Here is a 19,290-nt window from a genome sequence, read left to right on the forward strand (position 1 = left end):
ATTTAGAAGTATAACATCATCCACATAAAGCAAGGAGCTGACATTAACATCTCCAATTTTGATATCAGGTTTAATACAACTTTCCTTCATAATGTAATCCATAGAGATAATGAATAAGAGAGGGGATAATGTACATCCTTGTCTGACACCAGATTTAACATTAAACCATCTCCCTGTACTTCCATCAATTCTAACTGCTGACACAATCCTTCTCAACTGTTTCTCAAGTATATTGGGATAAATCGTACCAGGAACATTTAATTTACCATCTTCACTAAAAATTGTGCCTGAGTAGCTGAAATGTTTTACTTGTTCCACAGGTTCTCCATTCACAATTGACATTTTCAACGATTCTACCTATTTTCATTGTCTGTCTTTTTATTGCTGACCTTCATACCATATCTATTACAACAGTTATTCAATTTAGTCAGGGAAGCTTGAAACTTGTACCAGATTTATTTAGAAGTATAACATCATTCCCATAGAGCAAAGAACATAATTAACATCTCCAATTCTGATATCATACCACTTTCCTTCATAATGTGATCCATATAGATAATGAATAACAGAGGGGATAATGTACATCCTTGTCTCACACCAGATTTAACATTAAACCATCTTCCTCCTTCAATTCTAACTGCTGACTTGCAGTTCAAATAAAAGCAAAGTATTGCTTGATATAATGTCCCATTGACACCATATAACTGCAGTGTATTGAATAGCTTCTCTCTCTTGGCACCTTGTCATATGCCTTTTCCAAATCGACAAAACTTAAATATAGATCTTTGTTATATTCCCATGCTTTCTCGACTATTTGTCGTAAAGTGAAGATCTGATCCTGACAGCCTCTATTTGGCCTGAATCCAGTTTGTTCTTCACCAAGGTTTTCTTCCACAATTCTTTTCAACCGTTTCTCAAGTATACTTGCATATATCTTACCAGGAACACTCAGTAGGGAAATACCTCTGTAATTCTCACATTCAGTTTTATTTCCCTTTTTATGTATGGGTACTATTAGAGCTCTACTCCAATCACGAGGAATTCGTCCCTCTGTCCAGGCCTTCTGAACTATGCAGTGCAGCCACTGTAAGACTTTTATACCACCATACTTCAGCATTTCTGGTCAAATATCATCTGCTCCTACTGCCTTTCCACATTTCAAGCCTTTGATGGCTTTTTCTACTTCAAGTATGGATATGTATTCCTCACTGTATGCCTGATGAGTGTTTTTTTTACCACTGTGCTATCGCTGCTTGTTTCATTTAGCAATTTTTCGAAATAATTACTCCATACTTCAAGGATATCTTTGTCTCCCATTTTCATGTCACCTTTATCATCTCTAACTCCTTTTACAGCACGCTTTCCTCCATTTCTAAGCTTCTTCAACAACCTTGAGAATATCTTGCCACCTTCTTGATATTTATTTTCTATGTTCTTGTCAAAGTCCTCCCATGACTTTTGTTTAGCTAGTTTTACACAGTGTTTAGCTTTCTTACATTTGTCTCTGTATTCTCTAAGAGCACAAGCTGACTTATTCGCCAGGAACTTTTGATATGCTTTCTTCTTTTCCTTCACTGCCTCTTTAACTTCCTTGACCAAAAAGTCGGAACTCCAATATTTTTATATCTAACAGGTAATAGACTAATTTGGAAGATAAGAGATTAATAATTTAAACATGCATACTTAATTGTGTAGTGCTGTCATAGTAGCCTACAAACTACTTAAGGATATATATATATACAGGGTGGTTCAAAATTCCACATACAAACTTTGAGGGGAAGGTAGAGAACATCAAAATCAACCATATTCACATAGGAAAGCATGACGGAAATGCCGCCGGAATGTACTTACAGGGATACAACAGAAATAACACAAGGCGGTAAGTATTGTATGTAGTCGTGTGGCATTTCCGGTCATGCTTTCCTATGTGAATATGGTGGTTTTGATGTTCTCTATTTCCTCCCTCAAAGTTCGTACTTGGAATTTTGAACCCCCCCCTCTCTCTCTCTCTCTCTCTGTGTGTGTGTGTGTGTGTGTGTGTGTGTGTGTGTGTGTGTGTGTGTGTGTGTGTGTGTGTGTGTGTGTGTGTTTAAAGATGAAATTCCCTTTGTTAAAATTAAAGCATGTTAGTTATGCTTCTGTAAAACTTATTCCACAGAACTAAGAATGGCATGTTCCTTTGTAAGAAACTGTTTTGTGCTTGTGGGGGAGGGGGTAGACATTTGTATTCTTATTTAAATGTTCTTTCCATTATTTTGAAAATGACAGCTCTAGGTAAAATTCTTAAAAGATAATTCTTCAGCATTCCTTGTGGTTAAGCAGCACTGAGAACACATAAGAAAAAATTTTGCATGTGATCTACCAAGCAAATATCCATAATGATTGGAAGTATTGTATTGCAGCTTTTGAAAACAGTAGATATCATACTATACACTGTTTTATTTTAAAATGGGATATCTATAAAACAACATTGCAATTACTTAACAGAGGTTCAAACTAGTATCATCAGCTGATACAAAAGGAAAAAAAATCACAATTAGGCTTTATACTATCATACAGCTAATTGTAACAGTAAACTTCTCTATCAGCTGATACATTATCAAATTCTTAAAAAGTACCCTCAGGAAGTGTACAGGATAATTATGATAGTACTCCATGAAAAAGTTACACCATTACTAACTTACACTCAACAATTTTACTCTAAATTAATCTATTTGTCAAGACTCCAACATTATGAGGTCTTATATTTCAGACTTTTAAAGCATTTTCTACTGTATCAATCCACCTACATCTTGGTCTTCCTCTGGGTGTCTTTCCTACCAACCTGGCAAAGAACACTTGTTTTGCTAATCTTTCCTCTCCCATTCTGTTTAAGGTAGATATCACCTAAAATTAGCTCTACTAACACATTCCTGAATGCTTACAATGATAAGTTCTTTCCTAATATCCTCATTTTTAATATGATGCTGCCATGGATGCTATCTGTTCACTCTGCCAATATTTCTCAGAACTCTCATATCAGAGGTCTCCAGTCTATGATCAGGTGTTTTATTTCTAACCTAGCACTCAAATCCATAAGTTAAAATTGGTTTGAACTCAGTCTTGTATCCAGCTAATTTAGTGTTTTGACCAATTTCTTTCTTATTCAATATAAATTTAGTCAGCTGACCTCCTACCATACCAGCTTTACTAATTCTGTTGTCTCTATGTCCATATTTAATTTACCATCTTCAGTAAAAATCGTGCCTGAATAGCTGAAATGTTTCACTTGTTCTATAGATTCACCATTCAGGATACAGCTGATGTTTTCAATGTTTCTACCTATTTTCATTGTCCTTTTATTGCTGATTTTCATAACAAATTTATTGCAACTTTTATTCAATTTAGTCAAGAAATCTTGCAGACTTGTACTGGATTTATTCAGGCATAAAGTAAATAGCTAATATTAGCATTGCCAATTTTGATATCAGATTTACTATCACTTTCCTTCATAATGTGACCCATATAGATAATAAATAACAGTGGAGATAATGTGCACACTTGATCTAACATTAAACCAATTCTAACTTGACTTACAGCTTAAATAGAGATATGTATGATGCCCCATTTACACCATATAACTGTAGCATTTTGAAGAGCTTTCCACTTGGCATCTTGTCATATGCCTTTTCCAGATCAACAAAACCTAAATACAAATCCTGGTTATATTTCCAAGATTTCTCAACTATTTGTCTTAAAGTGAAAATATGATCCTGACAACCACTATTTTGCCTGAATCCAGCTTGTTCTTCACCAAGTTCCCCTTCCAAAATTTTTCTTAGTTGTTTCTCAAATATACTTGCATAAATCTTACCTGGAACACTCAGTAGGGAAATTAATTCTCACATTCAGTTTCTCTTTTTTTATAGATGGCTACTATGAGAACTCTGCTTCAATCAACCAGAATTCAACCCTTTGAACTGTGTCATGCAACCACTGTAAAACTTTTATGCCTCCATATTTAAGCATTTTGAGTCATATTTCACCTACTCCAGCTGCCTTTCCACATTTCAGGTGGTTTTTGATGACTTTTTCTACTTCAAGTATGGCTATGCATTCCTGTTTGGAGTTTCTCACTATTGTGCTGACACTGCTTGTTTCATTTAACAGTTTTCAAAGTAATTACTCCAGACATCTAAAACATCTTTATCTTCAGTTTTCATGTCACCTTTATCATATGAATACTTTTACAGTACTTTTTTTCCTCCATTTCTAAGCTTTTTCAATAGCCTCCAGAATATAATTATCATTATTATTAAGAGGCTCATCAAGGTAGGCCACATACTACACAGACCAGCTATCATACTCATTCTATAGGCACATAAAAGCTCAACCTAGGTAAAGCAACACTCAGTCTCATTCAGAAATCAGTTCAAAAGGTTATGCTGTACATTTAATGCAAATGTGAAAACAGAAAACTTGAAATGAATCCAGGATCTACCTTCTTCAAAGCCAACTTCTATCCTGGATAGAAGTCAGTATTCTGTCAAAACAATACCACTCTGCATACAATAGTTCAGACATGAGGACAAAATCAAGGTGATGGAACATCTTCCTCTAACATCTGATTATCACATTCTAATTTCTAGCTTGCTTTTTATAAATATTGTATATCCAGTTTTAAGAAAGTCAAAGCTGGATATTGAATATTTTGATTTTAGAGAGTTCCTGAATTGTGTACAGACAATAAGATTGCACTGTTTACAGAACCACACACACACATACTCACAGGGTGTCTGAAAAGAACTCCAGGGTTTCAATGAAATTTATTTTATGACATTTTGAAGCAAAAATGTATGTAGCATATATTATCAAAGTACAATATCACAAGTTTGATTACCTGTTAGTGGAACTCTATGTTTTGCACCGTTCACAGCCCCTGCTGACATCAAAATGGAATTCAACCTCAGACCACACTCAGGTAAGCATATCCATAGGAAATGATTCTTTTCTATGGCACAGTGGGCAAAGGATTGAATTTTTTTCTTCAATACACACAATACCTTTTACGTAGCCTCAAAAGAAGAAATCCACTGTAGTCAAATCAGAACTATGTGGTGGCCAAGCAATGAGACCTCCTCTGCTCCATTTCCTGGGAATCAGCTGTTGAGCATAGTCCACACAATTGGGTATAATGTGGCAGGGCTCCATCCTGTTGAAAAATAAGGCCCTCCAACATTCTCAATCCCAGGGAAATACAAAGTTTTCTAGCATTTTCTATTTGGACCACTATACAATGGTCTTTTGAGCATATTCGTGAAGTGACAACCAGATAGCTGTACAGATGCACCGTGCTGCATTAATGGTGTCACCACAAAAGAAAGCACAGTGCATGTTATGGTTTGCAGAAACGAAATCAATGACAACTGTCCAAAGGAATTTAAAGTGGGAATATGGCAGGAATGCTCAGAGTGACAAAAGCATCTGTAAGTGTGGCATCAACAGTTCTTGAAAACAGGAAGTGTTTTAAAAGGACATGCACCAAGCACAGTACAAGAGATTGAAACTTCATGCTTTAAAACTGAAGCTTGTTAATCACATCCAGCCTACTGATAGGCCGCAAAGAGTGCAGTTTGTGACCACCATGTTAGACCTCATTGCTGAACGTAGACCTCCAGAGTGTTTTATTTTCTGATAAGGCAACATTTCATGCATGGAATTGTGAATCACCATAATTGTCAGGTTTGGGGGGAGGGGGAAGAACATCCACATGAACTTGTGGAGTTTGTTCGTAACATTCTGTAAAATTTTTAAAAATAAAGGAAGTTTTGTTACTTATATACATTAACTATGTTATATATTTTGTATGTGGCCCAAGACAACTTCTCTTCACTCAATGTGGCCCAGGCAAGCCAAAAGGTTGAACATGATCTAGACTATTCTGGGGGTCTATAACATCCCTTGCTCCTGCAAGCTTTCCTACTTTGAAATAACAAGAATAATCAACATCTGTCTGGAGGAACACAGAAGCTATGTCCATTACCTGCAATATATTTGAAGTAGAAGACCATGCCATGAATATGGATCAGAAGATCCAATGGGAAAAGGTACCTCCCTTTTATACAGAAACAGATATAAATTGGAGATTATTCCTAGAATCTGCCACTGCACTTCAAAGTTCATTAAATCTGAAGAAATTCAGCTGCCTCGTTTTACTCAAAATATGAAAAACCATTATTTTTAAACTTTCAGTGAGTTTCCATCACCATACCAACAGAAGCCAGATATGACTACAGGGTTTTTTCATTCTGTGTTTGCCTGCTTGCTAGTGTGCCTGCATGCATTACATTTCTTGTAGCCATGAAGATGCATTGGTGACCAAGGCAAAATATTTAGCTAATTAAGTACTATGAATTTAATTTATTACTATGAATCTAATTATTTAATTACTATGAATTAAATTTAGTTCTCTAAATGCATTTTCTCTAAACTTCAACATTCTTGAAGTTTAGAGTCAAGTTTAGAGTCAAGTTACTTCTTGCTCTGAGGCTATTTTAGCCTCAGAGCAAGAAGTAACTTGACTTAGGAAGTTTTTTTTATTAATTAGGAAGAACCCTAATTAAGGGCATTATGGGTCAGTTAATTTCTTGGAAGAAAATCCTACTACCTCTATATGAAATTGGCTCTCACCCCAGCAGTCCTAAGTCCTAATACAAGTTCTTCACATCTGTCAACTTGCATGGGATTCAAACTCAGATCTTTCCAGCTAAGGAGCACTATGATAACTGACAGCAAGATATTAGTGTTATGACTCCTTGACACCTTCAAGGAGTTCAATATGTTCCTTGGAAAACTGAATACTTTTTGGTTTTCTGTTGTAGAGATCTTTATATTTAAGTGGTGGGAGGAGGAGGTTTCAACACTTTCTTGAGAGAATAGCTTAAGATGCTTTTTTAAAATAAAATTTGTTTCAAGAGAAAAAGTATTAAAAAACATTTAGGAGTACCCTGACCTATCAAGGTCAATGAACTCCTAAACAATAAGTGAGACCATCACAGATTTGGGATACAGCTTTGTGCAACTTAAACCAATGTAAAGGTTTGGACTTGGAGGTACAAAATCAAACGTCTGGAAATTTACCGCATATTATCGCATATAATGCAAAAAATTTATGGTAAAAAATACTACTTAAAGTTAGGGGTTCGCATTATATGCGGATCCTAAAAAATATAACATTTTATTAGACTTGCACACAATATATACTACCTAATGCCTATGCAACCAAATCTACTTGACCCACTCGCATTCGACAACCGAGCGTGCATCGTTTCAGCGCATAAATCTACTTACATTACTGGCTTTATGCGCAGATACGATACGTGCTCAGTCGCCGAATGATAGAGCACAGTTAGGTATATTGGTTTAACCACAGTCCATTTTAAATATTATTTGTTAAACAAACCTAGCCTGAAAATGAGCCAACAGAAACGTAAATTTTCATCTTTTGAAGCAGGATTTAAATTGCGTGTCATGCAGTTTGCAGAAGAACATAATAACAGTGTTGCTATGAGAGAATTTGGTGTAGCAGAGAGTAATATTAGACTTTGGAGTATGCAAAAAGATAGTCTTGAAAAAATCCCCAAAACGAAACATGCCCATCGTGGAGATGTAGCATCCTTTCCAGAACTCGAAGAAGAGCTAAATGAATGGATTTTGACGCAACGACAAGATGGCATTATAGTAACAAGAAATGCAATTCGTTTTCAAGCTCTACAACTCAAGAATGGTAAATTCAAAGACAAAACAGGTATTTCATTCTTTTCTTGCTTCGCCTGGGTGGTGCAACAGATTTATGGAATGCAAAGCATTAACATTACGACACCAAACAAAAATTGCACAGAAGTCACTAAAGCAGCTTGAAGAAAAAGTGCAGTCCTTCCATAAATTTATCATAAAATTACGGAAGTGTCACGGATATGAACTTTCCCAAATTAGCAATATGGATGAGATGCCCATGTACTTTGATATGCCTGGGAATCAAACAGTAAACTCAGTTGGTGAAAAGGGTGTCTTCATAAAAACAACGGGACATAAAAAAATGCATTTTACCGTTGTTCTAGCATGCATGGTAGATGGAACCAAATTAAAGCTGACAGTGATATTTAAAAGGAAGAAAATTCTGAAGCATATGAAATTTCCACCAGGTGTAATTGTTTGCGCCAATCAGAAAGGTTGGATGGATGAAGAAGGTGTACAATTGTGGCTGGATGAAGTATGGAACATACGTCCAGGTAGCTTGTTACGTCAACAAAGCATGCTAGTCTGAGATATGTTCCGGGCGCATTTAACGGAGGCAAGCAAAGAGAAAGCACGCGAGCTACGTACAGACCTAGCAGTCATACCAGGTGGTCTAACTTCCGTTTTGCAGCCGCTTGATGTCAGCTTGAATAAGCTGTTTAAAGATCACTGAAGTGAAAAATGGAGAGAATGGATGTCATCTGGTTTGGTGAAGATGACAAAGGGTGGGAATTTTCAGAAGCCTGAGATCACCCTAGTCACTAGCTGGGTTAAAGAAGCATGGGATTCAATACCATCTGAAATGATTCAATGCTCATTTCTTAAATGTGGAATAAGTAATTCAATGGATGGATCAGAAGATCACGTCATATACGAAAGCAAGGATGACACACAATAAAATGGAGAGCATGAAGACAATGACGACAACTACTACACTGATGATGCAATCCCTACAGATGAATTTATAAATGAAATGTTTGATGACTCAAAAGATGAAGGATTTAAAGGATTTTGACATTTTATTTTAAAATAAATATTTCTTTCGTTAATTCGTATTGTATTATTTATAATGTTATGAAACAAGATTAACAGATCACATTATACGTTGACATGGCATTTTAGGACTAGTTTTCAAACAAAATTTCTAGTTCGCATTACGTGGATCGCATTATACGTGATAATATACGATAATCAATAAAGTGACACCAACAAATTTGGTACACAACTTCCATTTATTGTAACTAAAAGCACTAAAGACTTGTTTCGCTCCTACAAGTTGAGGCCAGATCAAGGAAATTTTTATCTAAACAAACAGTTACGTTTTCTACTTTAAAAAAATAATTGACAATTTTGCACTTCAGCATATATTTCATGCTGAGGAAGAGCAAAGAAAAGTCAAGCAAACTGTGAAATGAGAATCTATTCACCACAATATTAAAATATTTAACTTTTAAGTTGAAAATTGAATGTATTTTATTATTTCATTAAACAATTATTTTTAACTAAACATAAAGAGGATGTTATTTGACATTTAAGACAAATATTTTTTGCTTGTGTAATTTTAAAGATCAATCAGAAAGAGAATATCAACTGCCTTGTTTTTTCGTTCTTCCAGATCAAAATAAAGGATCATTTAGAAAGTGATATAATCTTAAGTACTTATAGGGAAGATAAAAAGTACATTAAAAGAAAATCCTCATTGATCAGTTAATATAAATGTTTCAAAGTAAAACCAGTGAAAAGCACAGACAATACAAAAAATTATTTTGTATCTAAATAATCTCAAAAATGTGCAAAGGCAGTTTATGCAATTTCATGTATTAAAATTTAAAAGTATATATGACAAAACATAAGATAAAAAGCTTTTTAGAATCAACTGAAATGACAAGAAATAAAAACAAATTTACCTAAAGTATATAAATGAGGTTTTTTGTCTTTAAACACGTCATCTAGTTTTGGAACACTATTAGCTTTTTTCCAATGTTTTTCTTCAAAACTTCCATTTTTTGGATTGCGATGCCGAAATATAAAATGCAACTGGGGGGGAAAAAGCAACCAGTTGAAAAAAAAAAATGGTGATAAGAATGAACAAAAATCACAAGCAAATTACATTTTAAAAATACAGAATTTAAAAAGCAATGCTGAAATTAAAACCCGTCATTAATCTTTATTTTATTTTTATTTTTTTAACTTTTTCTGCAGACAATATAAAAATTAAATAATATGGAAACTACAGCTTAGAAAATTAAACATATTGGGGATGGTAAACTAACAGACAACTTTACCTCCTTCAGTTCTAACTACTGGCTTAAATGTGTATTGCTTATTATAATAGCCTGTCTGGTGAAAACTTTATTATGTTACAAAAAATAATTTTTTGTAACATAATAAGCAATACACATTTAAGCCAGTTAGAACTGAAGGAGGTAAAGTATAGGTTGATGTAAATTTACAAGAAAGACAAGGGTTCATCATCTATATGAATGACATTATTGAAGGAAAGTGACATTAAACCTGATTGATGTTGATTTCATCTAAACACTTTATGCAAATGATATACTCTTAAATAAATCATGTACAATTCTGTAAAACTTGGTTAACTAAACAATTGCTGCAAAAAAAAAAAAAAAAAAATTTATACAAAAAACAACAACTGCATTCTGAATGGGAAACCTATACAAGTAAAATATTTTGGTTATTTATGCACAATATTTAATGCAGATTAATTAAATATGGAAATATACAAAAGAATAAGCAGAGGTGGTGGGGAGGGAAAGTCAAATAAATTTATGAGTTAGAAAAAAACAGTTAATCAAGGACAAGAACATCAGAAATATGATATTCCTGTGTAAAATTAGAGTGAACTGACAGCATCAATGCAGAACCATATTAAAAATTATATTAAGAATTACATTACCATTCGGTAATATGTGAGCAGAACTAATCTGAAGTTGTACAGTCACTCAGCAGAATGGACAAAACAATGATTAGCAAATCATCTGCAAAAATATTTTTTTTATACAAGGATGGCAAGAAAGAGATCCAGAGGAAGACTAAGATCTATCTGGAATGATGCAGTCAGAAGTGCCTTAAAAGAGCTCAAAATTTAAAATTTGTTAATACTAGTCTTGACAGATGAGATTTGGAGAAAAAATTTTAATAGAAAGTTTAGTAATATTTTCGTGTAGTACTATCAATGTCTTGTACATCTGTTTAGGTTATATATATATATATATATATATATATATATATATATATATATATATATATATATTTTTTTTTTAAATAGATATTTAATGACTTTAAACCGAGATAAAATATTAAGTTTTAATATTTTATCTATTAAAAATGGAAACTACTAATTTTAAAGGTAGCATCTCCATTCCATATATTAATTCAGTCTCCAATAAATTGGCTAAAGTCCTTAAAAAATACAACATCAGGACGTTTTTCACTACACTTCCTAAAATCTGTTCTCTTATAAGCCATCCGAAGCCTATTCATCACAACCTAAAATATCCAGGTGTATACAAATTATGGTGCGATTGCAATATTCCTTATTTAGGACAGACTAACAAATCTATTGAACTACGTATAGAAGAACATAAGAGAGACATCTCCTATAAAAGAACACATGCATCTGCACTATCCAGTCATGTTATTGTCTCAAACAATCCTCATGATGATCTACAAAGTCACTCAGTTTGCTGGGATAAAATCCGAAAACATTTTTCGCTGCAGTGATGAGTTTGAAAGGAAAATTGTGGAATCCAGGGAAATCCTCCTTAATCTTGAACATTTGAACAGCAATTTAAGTTACATCCCTGATAGACATGCTGCAGTTGTTCAATATTGGCGTTCACGAGAACTTACAAGCACGCACGCAATAAACAATGGAGCAGTTAATTAAATTAAGGGGATAAAAATCCCTTATTTCACAGCCAGTATGCGAAACTCTGAGATAGAAAACAATGGCGCATTGGATAGAACAACTTAAAAAATACGTTTTTTATGTCAATTATGTATTACATTTTTGCCTGTAATTCTCAGTTTTTTGTAACTTCAATTTTTATTATTGTGTTCTACTTTTAGTGAATACCTGATGAAGGCTGTAAAAGGCTGAAACTAGTTGTATCATTCTCATTAAAACTTAATATTTTATCTCAGTTTAAAGTCATTAAATATCTATTTTTAAAATGTACCATAACAACTGAGCAGAAGCTCAGGAATACATATATGTATTAAGAATTCAAGGAGGTTATTCAGAAGAAAGAAAATTTTATCATAAGTCACATAGATATTTATCTATTCTCCAAGGAATGATACAGAAATTAATATATTATTAAGAGAAATCTACAGAGAGTTGAAGACTTATCAAGGGAGGCCACATACTACCCACATCAGATATCATATTGTTGTTGAATTCGTTCACACTATCTGCACTCACACTTCCGATGTCAATCCATTCCAATCACGCATCAATCTGACAGATAAATGTAACTCTCATTCCCTTCATGATGCTCATTCTCAACTTCCAAGGATGTCCTCCCATCTATTCTCCCACCATCCATAAAATGAAAAATTCCATCTACTAATATCCTGTATAACTTTTCCGAAGTTTGTAAGTCTATCATATCATTCTTCTTTCTCCTTTTGCTAGTTTCTGCGGTCTACAATCCTAATATAATTTTTAACACACTCCTTTGCATGCTCCCCAATGTATCAGAATCACTTTGGAAACCAGGAGGCCTTGTAAAGAAGGAAAATGACTACTTTATCTTTACATGTCAAGGTTCATTTCAGCATTGTGATTATCCTCTGAGTTAAATTTGCAATATTTGCTATATGGTCCATGAACTTCAACTCTGTCTACTAAAACTCCAAAATCTCTAGCATGATCAGTTTCTTCTAGCATAATACCACCAAGACATTAAAGATCTCATCACACCAAAGTGAATGACTTTACATTTACTAACATTTAAATGGCAACCATTTCTACATGCCCATAATTCCAACCCATTCAAATCATTCTGCAAATACTGCATACTAGCTGCATTCCTGATCACCCTGCCTATCTCTGCATCAACAGCAAACTGCTATATGTCTTCTGTCAAATCCTTCCCATGTCATCAATGTATAAACTGAATAACAATGGACCTAGGACTGATACTTGTGGTACACACTACTAGTTACCTTAAATCTTGCAGACTCACATTGCTCATATACCACTTTTTGAAAAAAGTCAGTCAGCCATTCTCTTATCCATGCTAATTCTCCAATTAATACAATGGTCTTCTATGCTGTATTCTGCCAAAAGCCTTAGCAAACTCCAAAGATATCACAGTCCATCCATTTACCTTGTCTAACTGAACAGTAACATTATTATAGAATGTGAGCAAGCTCAAACATCATCTTCCTTTAGTAAACCCACGTTCATTGCAAAGTATAGATTCTGTCAATCCATTTCTATATGTGAGCCCCAACCAACTTTTACAAAATCTTCACTACCATTCCAGTGATATTAATAGATCAATAATTGGATACACTAGTCTTTATGTAACAAATACCCCCCGTCATATTTCTTTGAGTACTACATGTTCAAAGCAACTGAGAGCAAGAATACTCTCCGTGAAGTGAGAAAATCTACAATGGAATCCCCCCCCCTCACCAATCTCTTGAACTATTCAAATAAATGTAACAAATAAATGTGTGAGAGCAACAATCTTCAAGTCCCAATTCAGGAATTAGATGTTCTTTCATTAAACTTACTCTGAAAGAAGCTATACTAATCCAGTGTATCCACTCTACAATGAAACATGCGCAGACCAGAACCAACTGTGGACATGGATGTTTGCATTTCTTTTAGGTGGAAGATGAACTTTACTGCCTGATTTGAGACCACCTCCTCACCTAATGGAAGCATGAAGTGGCTTGAAAACAAGTACAATTTTTCGAAAAAATAAAAAAAAAAAAAAAAGTAAGTAAATACAAATTATATTTTATATCTGATCCAGGCACAAAAGGCTACAAAGACCTATAGCACAGTAGTGCCATGTGTGGGTAAAATGAAAAGAAAGAAAGAAAGAATCTGTTCACATTTTGATTGAACAGCTGAAGGTTATTCTCTTTAGAGAAGGCAGAGTGGAGGACTGTTCCAAAGAACAGAAGTACATGAAATGAAAGACGAGGCAGTGAAGTTGGTTTGGTGGGTTTCAAGATGGACTGTAAAACGGTGTTGGTTAGCAGTGGCTCTTGTTCTAATGATTTTGGAGGAAAGTGGAGGAATAATAGTGGCCAATTCATCAGAGCACTCATGTGAAAGTATGTGTAGAAGATGTACAAGGTAGAAACTGAACATCTGTGAGACAGGTATCAATAGAAAGAGGCTAATTAATGAGGTATCATTAATTAGTCAGATTGACCACTTCTGGATAGAATCAAGCAATCTTAAAGAGAATTTTGGTGTCCACATCCCCAATATGGGAGCAATATTCCATGGTTGGGTAGATTTAGGATTAGTACAGAGTTAGCAGCTGTGAAGGCATGGTGAATCTTAAAAATCCCAATACTTGAGCACTACAAGGTTTGTCAAATGAAAAGGAGGAATGGAACATACTGTCATCAGCATAAGCTATGGACTGCTCTCATAGACTTCCTATCTGTGAGATTGGAAGTCTGCGAGAGCAGATCATTTGTACACAAGAGACAGTGTGGATGAAAGAACCCTAGGAGAACAAAGAGAAATCTGAGGAGAACAAACCATCCACCATGACAAAGTGAGCAGTCAGTGAGAAAGTTGGCAATTACCATATATATCAGCGTATAAAATGAGGCATAAATTTTAGGCTACTTTTAGGTTTTAAGCTTATGTCAGTTGTATAAGACAACCCCCCCCCCCCTCACCCCAATTTATTCTTTCTTGTATTAATGCAAAGTTAGGTATTGCTGTTATCTCCATTATTTTTTATATCTATGCATGTCCATTATTTTTTTGCATAGCATAGATTTAGTATTGGGGTGCTTAAGGGTCAAAGCTGTATAACTGAGAGTATACCTCCACATATCCTTTAAAGGAATGCAGAGAACCAACCAGGGCTTCTGATTTAATGTATAATCCTCACCTTCTCGTGGTGCACCCTGTTGGGTATCTACCTGGATACTGAACAAACGAGGATGGGCTGGCAAACTGGGATTTAGCAGACCAAATTGTATTCTTATTGGTTAACCAAAAAATATAAAATGATGGTACAACATGACAAAATTTCATGCCAGCTGGAGCATCGCCTGGTTAAACAAGGCCTCCATTGTTTTCATCAGGGAACCAGAGCGAACAGCGACAAGTCAGCTACTGGAACAAATCTGAAAACACACCCCAAATCAACATCACCAGAGTTAAAGATCAGTACAATCAACATAAGAAGCCTGAATGGCAAAGAATTGGAGCTAGTTGAAGAATTAGATAAGAACCAGATCGACATAATAGGGGTGACTGAAACAAAAAAAGGCAAAAACTGGTGAGATCTTTCTGAGCAATAAATACAAAATATTATATTCAGGAAATGACAATGAAGAAAAAGAAGGAGTAGCCATAGTATTCAACATAAAATACGAGGCTAATCCTCTTGAATGGCAAGCAGTTTCAAGTAGAGTGATGTGGGCAAATATCACAATGGGGAATTGGACAATGAGACTTATTTGTGCCTATGGTCCCACATAAGGTAGAAGTGGAGGAATTTTTTGACGCTTTAGAAAAAGCAACTGACACAATCAAAAAGGAATAGTTGGTCCTTGTTGGAGATCTAAATAGAGTAGGAAATGATTGTCAGACATACAAAAATATTTTGAGAAAATTTCGAGAAAAGAGCAAAGCTAATAATAATGGCAAATACCTGTTGGATTGCTGCTCAGGACATGGACTGTTTATTACTTACACCATGTTCCAACATAAAAAATGTGCACAAATTCACATGGAGAGAAGAGGCAAGGAATAAGAAAAGTCTCATTGACTATGTTATTGTTGATAGTGATGTTTTCTCTCTGGTGCAGGACACCAGAGTGTACAGAGGATTTGAAATTGGAAGTGATCACTATTTAGTCTTGAGCAGGATAAAATTGAATTTCATATTGAAAAGAATAACATGTAAGAAAGTTTTAAAGCGAATAAAAGTTGAGCAGCTCTCAGATGTGAACTGTAGCCTAAAATACAGAAATATTATTGAAAAGAAAATGAAAGAGTTTGAGAACAGTAATCAAACCTTGGAGATTCAGTGGCAAACTCTGAAGGAAACATTGATTGATTCTGCCAGAGAGGCATGTGGTGAGGTTGTGTGCAAGGATAAAAAAATCAGAACTCCCTGGTGGACACAGGAAGTTAAAGAGGCAGTGAAGGAAAAGAAGAAAGCATATCAAAAGTTCCTGGCAAATAAATCAGCTTTTACTCTTACAGAATACAGAGACAAATGTAAGAAAGCTAAACAGTGTGTAATAGCTAAACAAAAGTCATGGGAGGACTTTGGCAAGAATATAGAAAATAAATATCAAGAAGGTGGCAAAATATTCTGGAGGTTGTTGAAGAAGCTTAGGAATGGAGGAAAGAATGCTGTAAAAGGAATTAGAGATGATAAAGGTGAAATGAAAACAGGAGAAAAAGATATCCTTGAAGTATGGAGTAATTACTTTGAAAAACTGCTAAATGAAACAAGCAGTGATGACAGCACAGTGATAAAAAACACTGACCAGGCATGCAGTCAGGAATACATATCCATACTTGAAGTAGAAAAAGCCATCAAAGGCTTGAAATGTGGAAAGGCAGCAGGAGTAGATGATATTCGACCAGAAATGCTGAAGTGTGGTGGTATAAGAGTCTTACAGTGGCTGCACTGCATAGTTCAGAAAGCCTGGACAGAGGAACGAATTCCCGATGATTGGAGTAGAGCTCTCATAGTACCCATATATAAAAAGGGGAATAAAACTGAATGTGAGAATTACAGAGGTATTTCCCTACTGAGTGTTCCTGGCAAGTTCTAGGCAAGTATACTTGAGAAACGGTTCAGAAGAATTGTGGAAGAAAAGCTTGGTGAAGAACAAGCTGGATTCAGGCCAAATAGAGGCTGTCAGGATCAGATCTTCACTTTACGACAAATAGTCGAGAAAGCATGGGAATATAACAAAGATCTGTATTTAAGTTTTGTCGATTTGGAAAAGGCATATGACAAGGTGCCAAGAGAGAAGCTATTCAATACGCTGCAGTTATATGGTGTCAATGGGGCATTATATCAAGCAATACTTAGTCTTTATTTGAGTTGTGAGTCAGCAGTTAGAATTGAAGGAAGTACAGGAAGATGGTTTAATGTTAAATCTGGTGTGAGACAAGGGTGTACATTATCCCCTCTGTTATTCATTATCTATATGGATCACATTATGAAGGAATGTGGTATTAAACCTGATATCAAAATTGGAGATGTTAAGGTCAGCTCTTTGCTTTATGCGGATGATGTTATACTTCTAAATAAATCCGCTACAAGTCTGCAAGATTCTCTGACTAAATTGAATAGCTGTTGTAATAGATATGGTATGATGGTCAGCAATAAAAAGACAAAGACAATGAAAATAGGCAGAATCATTGAAAATGTCAACTGTGTTGTGAATGGAGAACCTGTGGAACAAGTAAAACATTTCAGCTACTTAGGCACAATTTTTACTGAAGATGGTAAACTAAATATAGAAATAGACAACAGAATCAGCAAAGCTGGTATCGTGGGAAGTCAATTGAATAAATTCATATGGAATAAGAAAGAAATTAGTCAGAACACTAAATTAGCTGCATACAAGACTGTGTTCAAACCAATTTTAACTTATGGATCTGAGAGCTGGGTCAGAAGTAAAACACTTGACCAAAGACTAGAGACCGCAGATATGAGAGTCCTGAGAAAGATTAGAGGCGTGAACAGATGGCATCAATGGCAATATCATATTAAAAATGAGGATATTAGGAAAGAACTTGACATTGTCAGCATCCAGGAATGCGTTAGCAGAGCTAATCTCAGATGGTATGGTCACTTAAATAGAATGGGAGAGGAAAGATTAGCAAAACAAGTGTTCTCTGCCAGGTTGGCAGGAAAACGACCCAGAGGAAGACCAAGATATAGGTGGATTGATACGGTACAAAGTGCCTTAGACGATAGAAATATAAGATCTGATAATGTTGGAGTCTTGACAAGTAACAGACTGATTTGGAGGAAAATTGTAGATAGGAAGTTAGTAATGATGTAATTTTTTTCAAGTAGTACTGTCATATCCTGTACACCCCTTGAGGGTACATGGCAGGAATTTGATGATGATGATGATGATGATGATGACTATGTTATTGTTGATAGTAATGTTTTCACCCTGGTGCAGGACACCAGAGTGCACAGAGGATTTGAAATTGGAAGCGATCACTATTTAGTCTTGAGCAGAATAAAATTTAATTTCATATTGAAAAGAATAATATGTAAGAAAGTTTTAAAGTGAATAAAAGTTGAGCAGCTTTCAGATGTGAACTGTAGACTAAAGTGCACGAAGATTATTGAAGAAAAAATGAAAGAGTTTGAGAACAGGAATCAAATCTTGGAGATTCAGTGGCAAGCTTTGAAGAAAACGCTGATTGATTCAGTCAGAGAGGCATGTGGTGAGGTTGTCTGCAAGGATAGAAAAATCAGAACTCCATGGTGGACACAGGAAGTTAAAGAGGCCGTGAAGGAAAAGAGGAAAGCATATCAAAAGTTCCTGGCAAATAAGTCAGCTTTTGCTCTTAGAGAATAGAGAGACAAATGTAAGAAAGCGAAACACTGTGTAAAACTAGCTAAACAAAAGTCATGGGAAGACTTTGGCAAGAACATAGAAAATAAATATCAAGAAAATGGTAAGATATTCTGGAGGTTGTTGAAGAAGCTTAGAAATGGAGGAAAGAGTGCTGTAAAAGGAGTTAGAGATGATAAAGGTGACATGAAAACAGGGGAAAAAGATATCCTTGAAGTATGGAGTATTCGAAAAATTGCTAAATGAAACAAGCAGTGATAGCACAGTGATAAAAAACACTGACCAGGCATACAGTGAGGAATACACTTGAAGTAGAAAAAGCCATCAAAGGCTTGAAATATGGAAAGGCAGCAGGAGTAGATGATATTCGACCACAAATGCTGAAGTATGGTAGTATAAAAGTCTTACAGTGGCTGCACTGCATAGTTCAGAAAGCCTGGACAGAGGGACGAATTCCAGATGATTGGAGTAGAGCTCTAATAGTACCCATATATAAAAAAGGGAAATAAAACTGAATGTGAGAATTACAGAGGTATTTCCCTACTGAGTGTTCCTGGTAAGATATATGCAAGTATACTTGAGAAACGGTTGAGAAGAATTGTGGAAGAAAAGCTTGGTGAAGAACAAGCTGGATTCAGGCCAAATAGAGGCTGTCAGGATCAGATCTTCACTTTACAACAAATAGTTGAGAAAGCATGGGAATATAACAAACAT

General features: G+C 35.1%; 1 protein-coding gene across 1 annotated transcript in view; it reads right to left on the reverse strand.

Moving 5' to 3' along the window:
* Positions 1-19,290, reverse strand: part of LOC150109288 (calmegin-like) — a 394,668-nt gene that overhangs the window by 256,872 nt on the left and 118,506 nt on the right. The window contains exon 8 of the mRNA XM_090412401.1: positions 9,684-9,813. Within this exon, the coding sequence (XP_090268527.1) occupies positions 9,684-9,813 (130 nt within the window). The remainder of the gene's footprint in view (positions 1-9,683; positions 9,814-19,290) is intronic.

This window comes from Typopeltis vanoorti, chromosome 2 (assembly GCF_054136105.1).
Source record: "Typopeltis vanoorti isolate ZY-2024b chromosome 2, IOZ_Tvanoo_1.0, whole genome shotgun sequence".
Lineage (NCBI taxonomy): Eukaryota > Metazoa > Arthropoda > Arachnida > Uropygi > Thelyphonidae > Typopeltis > Typopeltis vanoorti.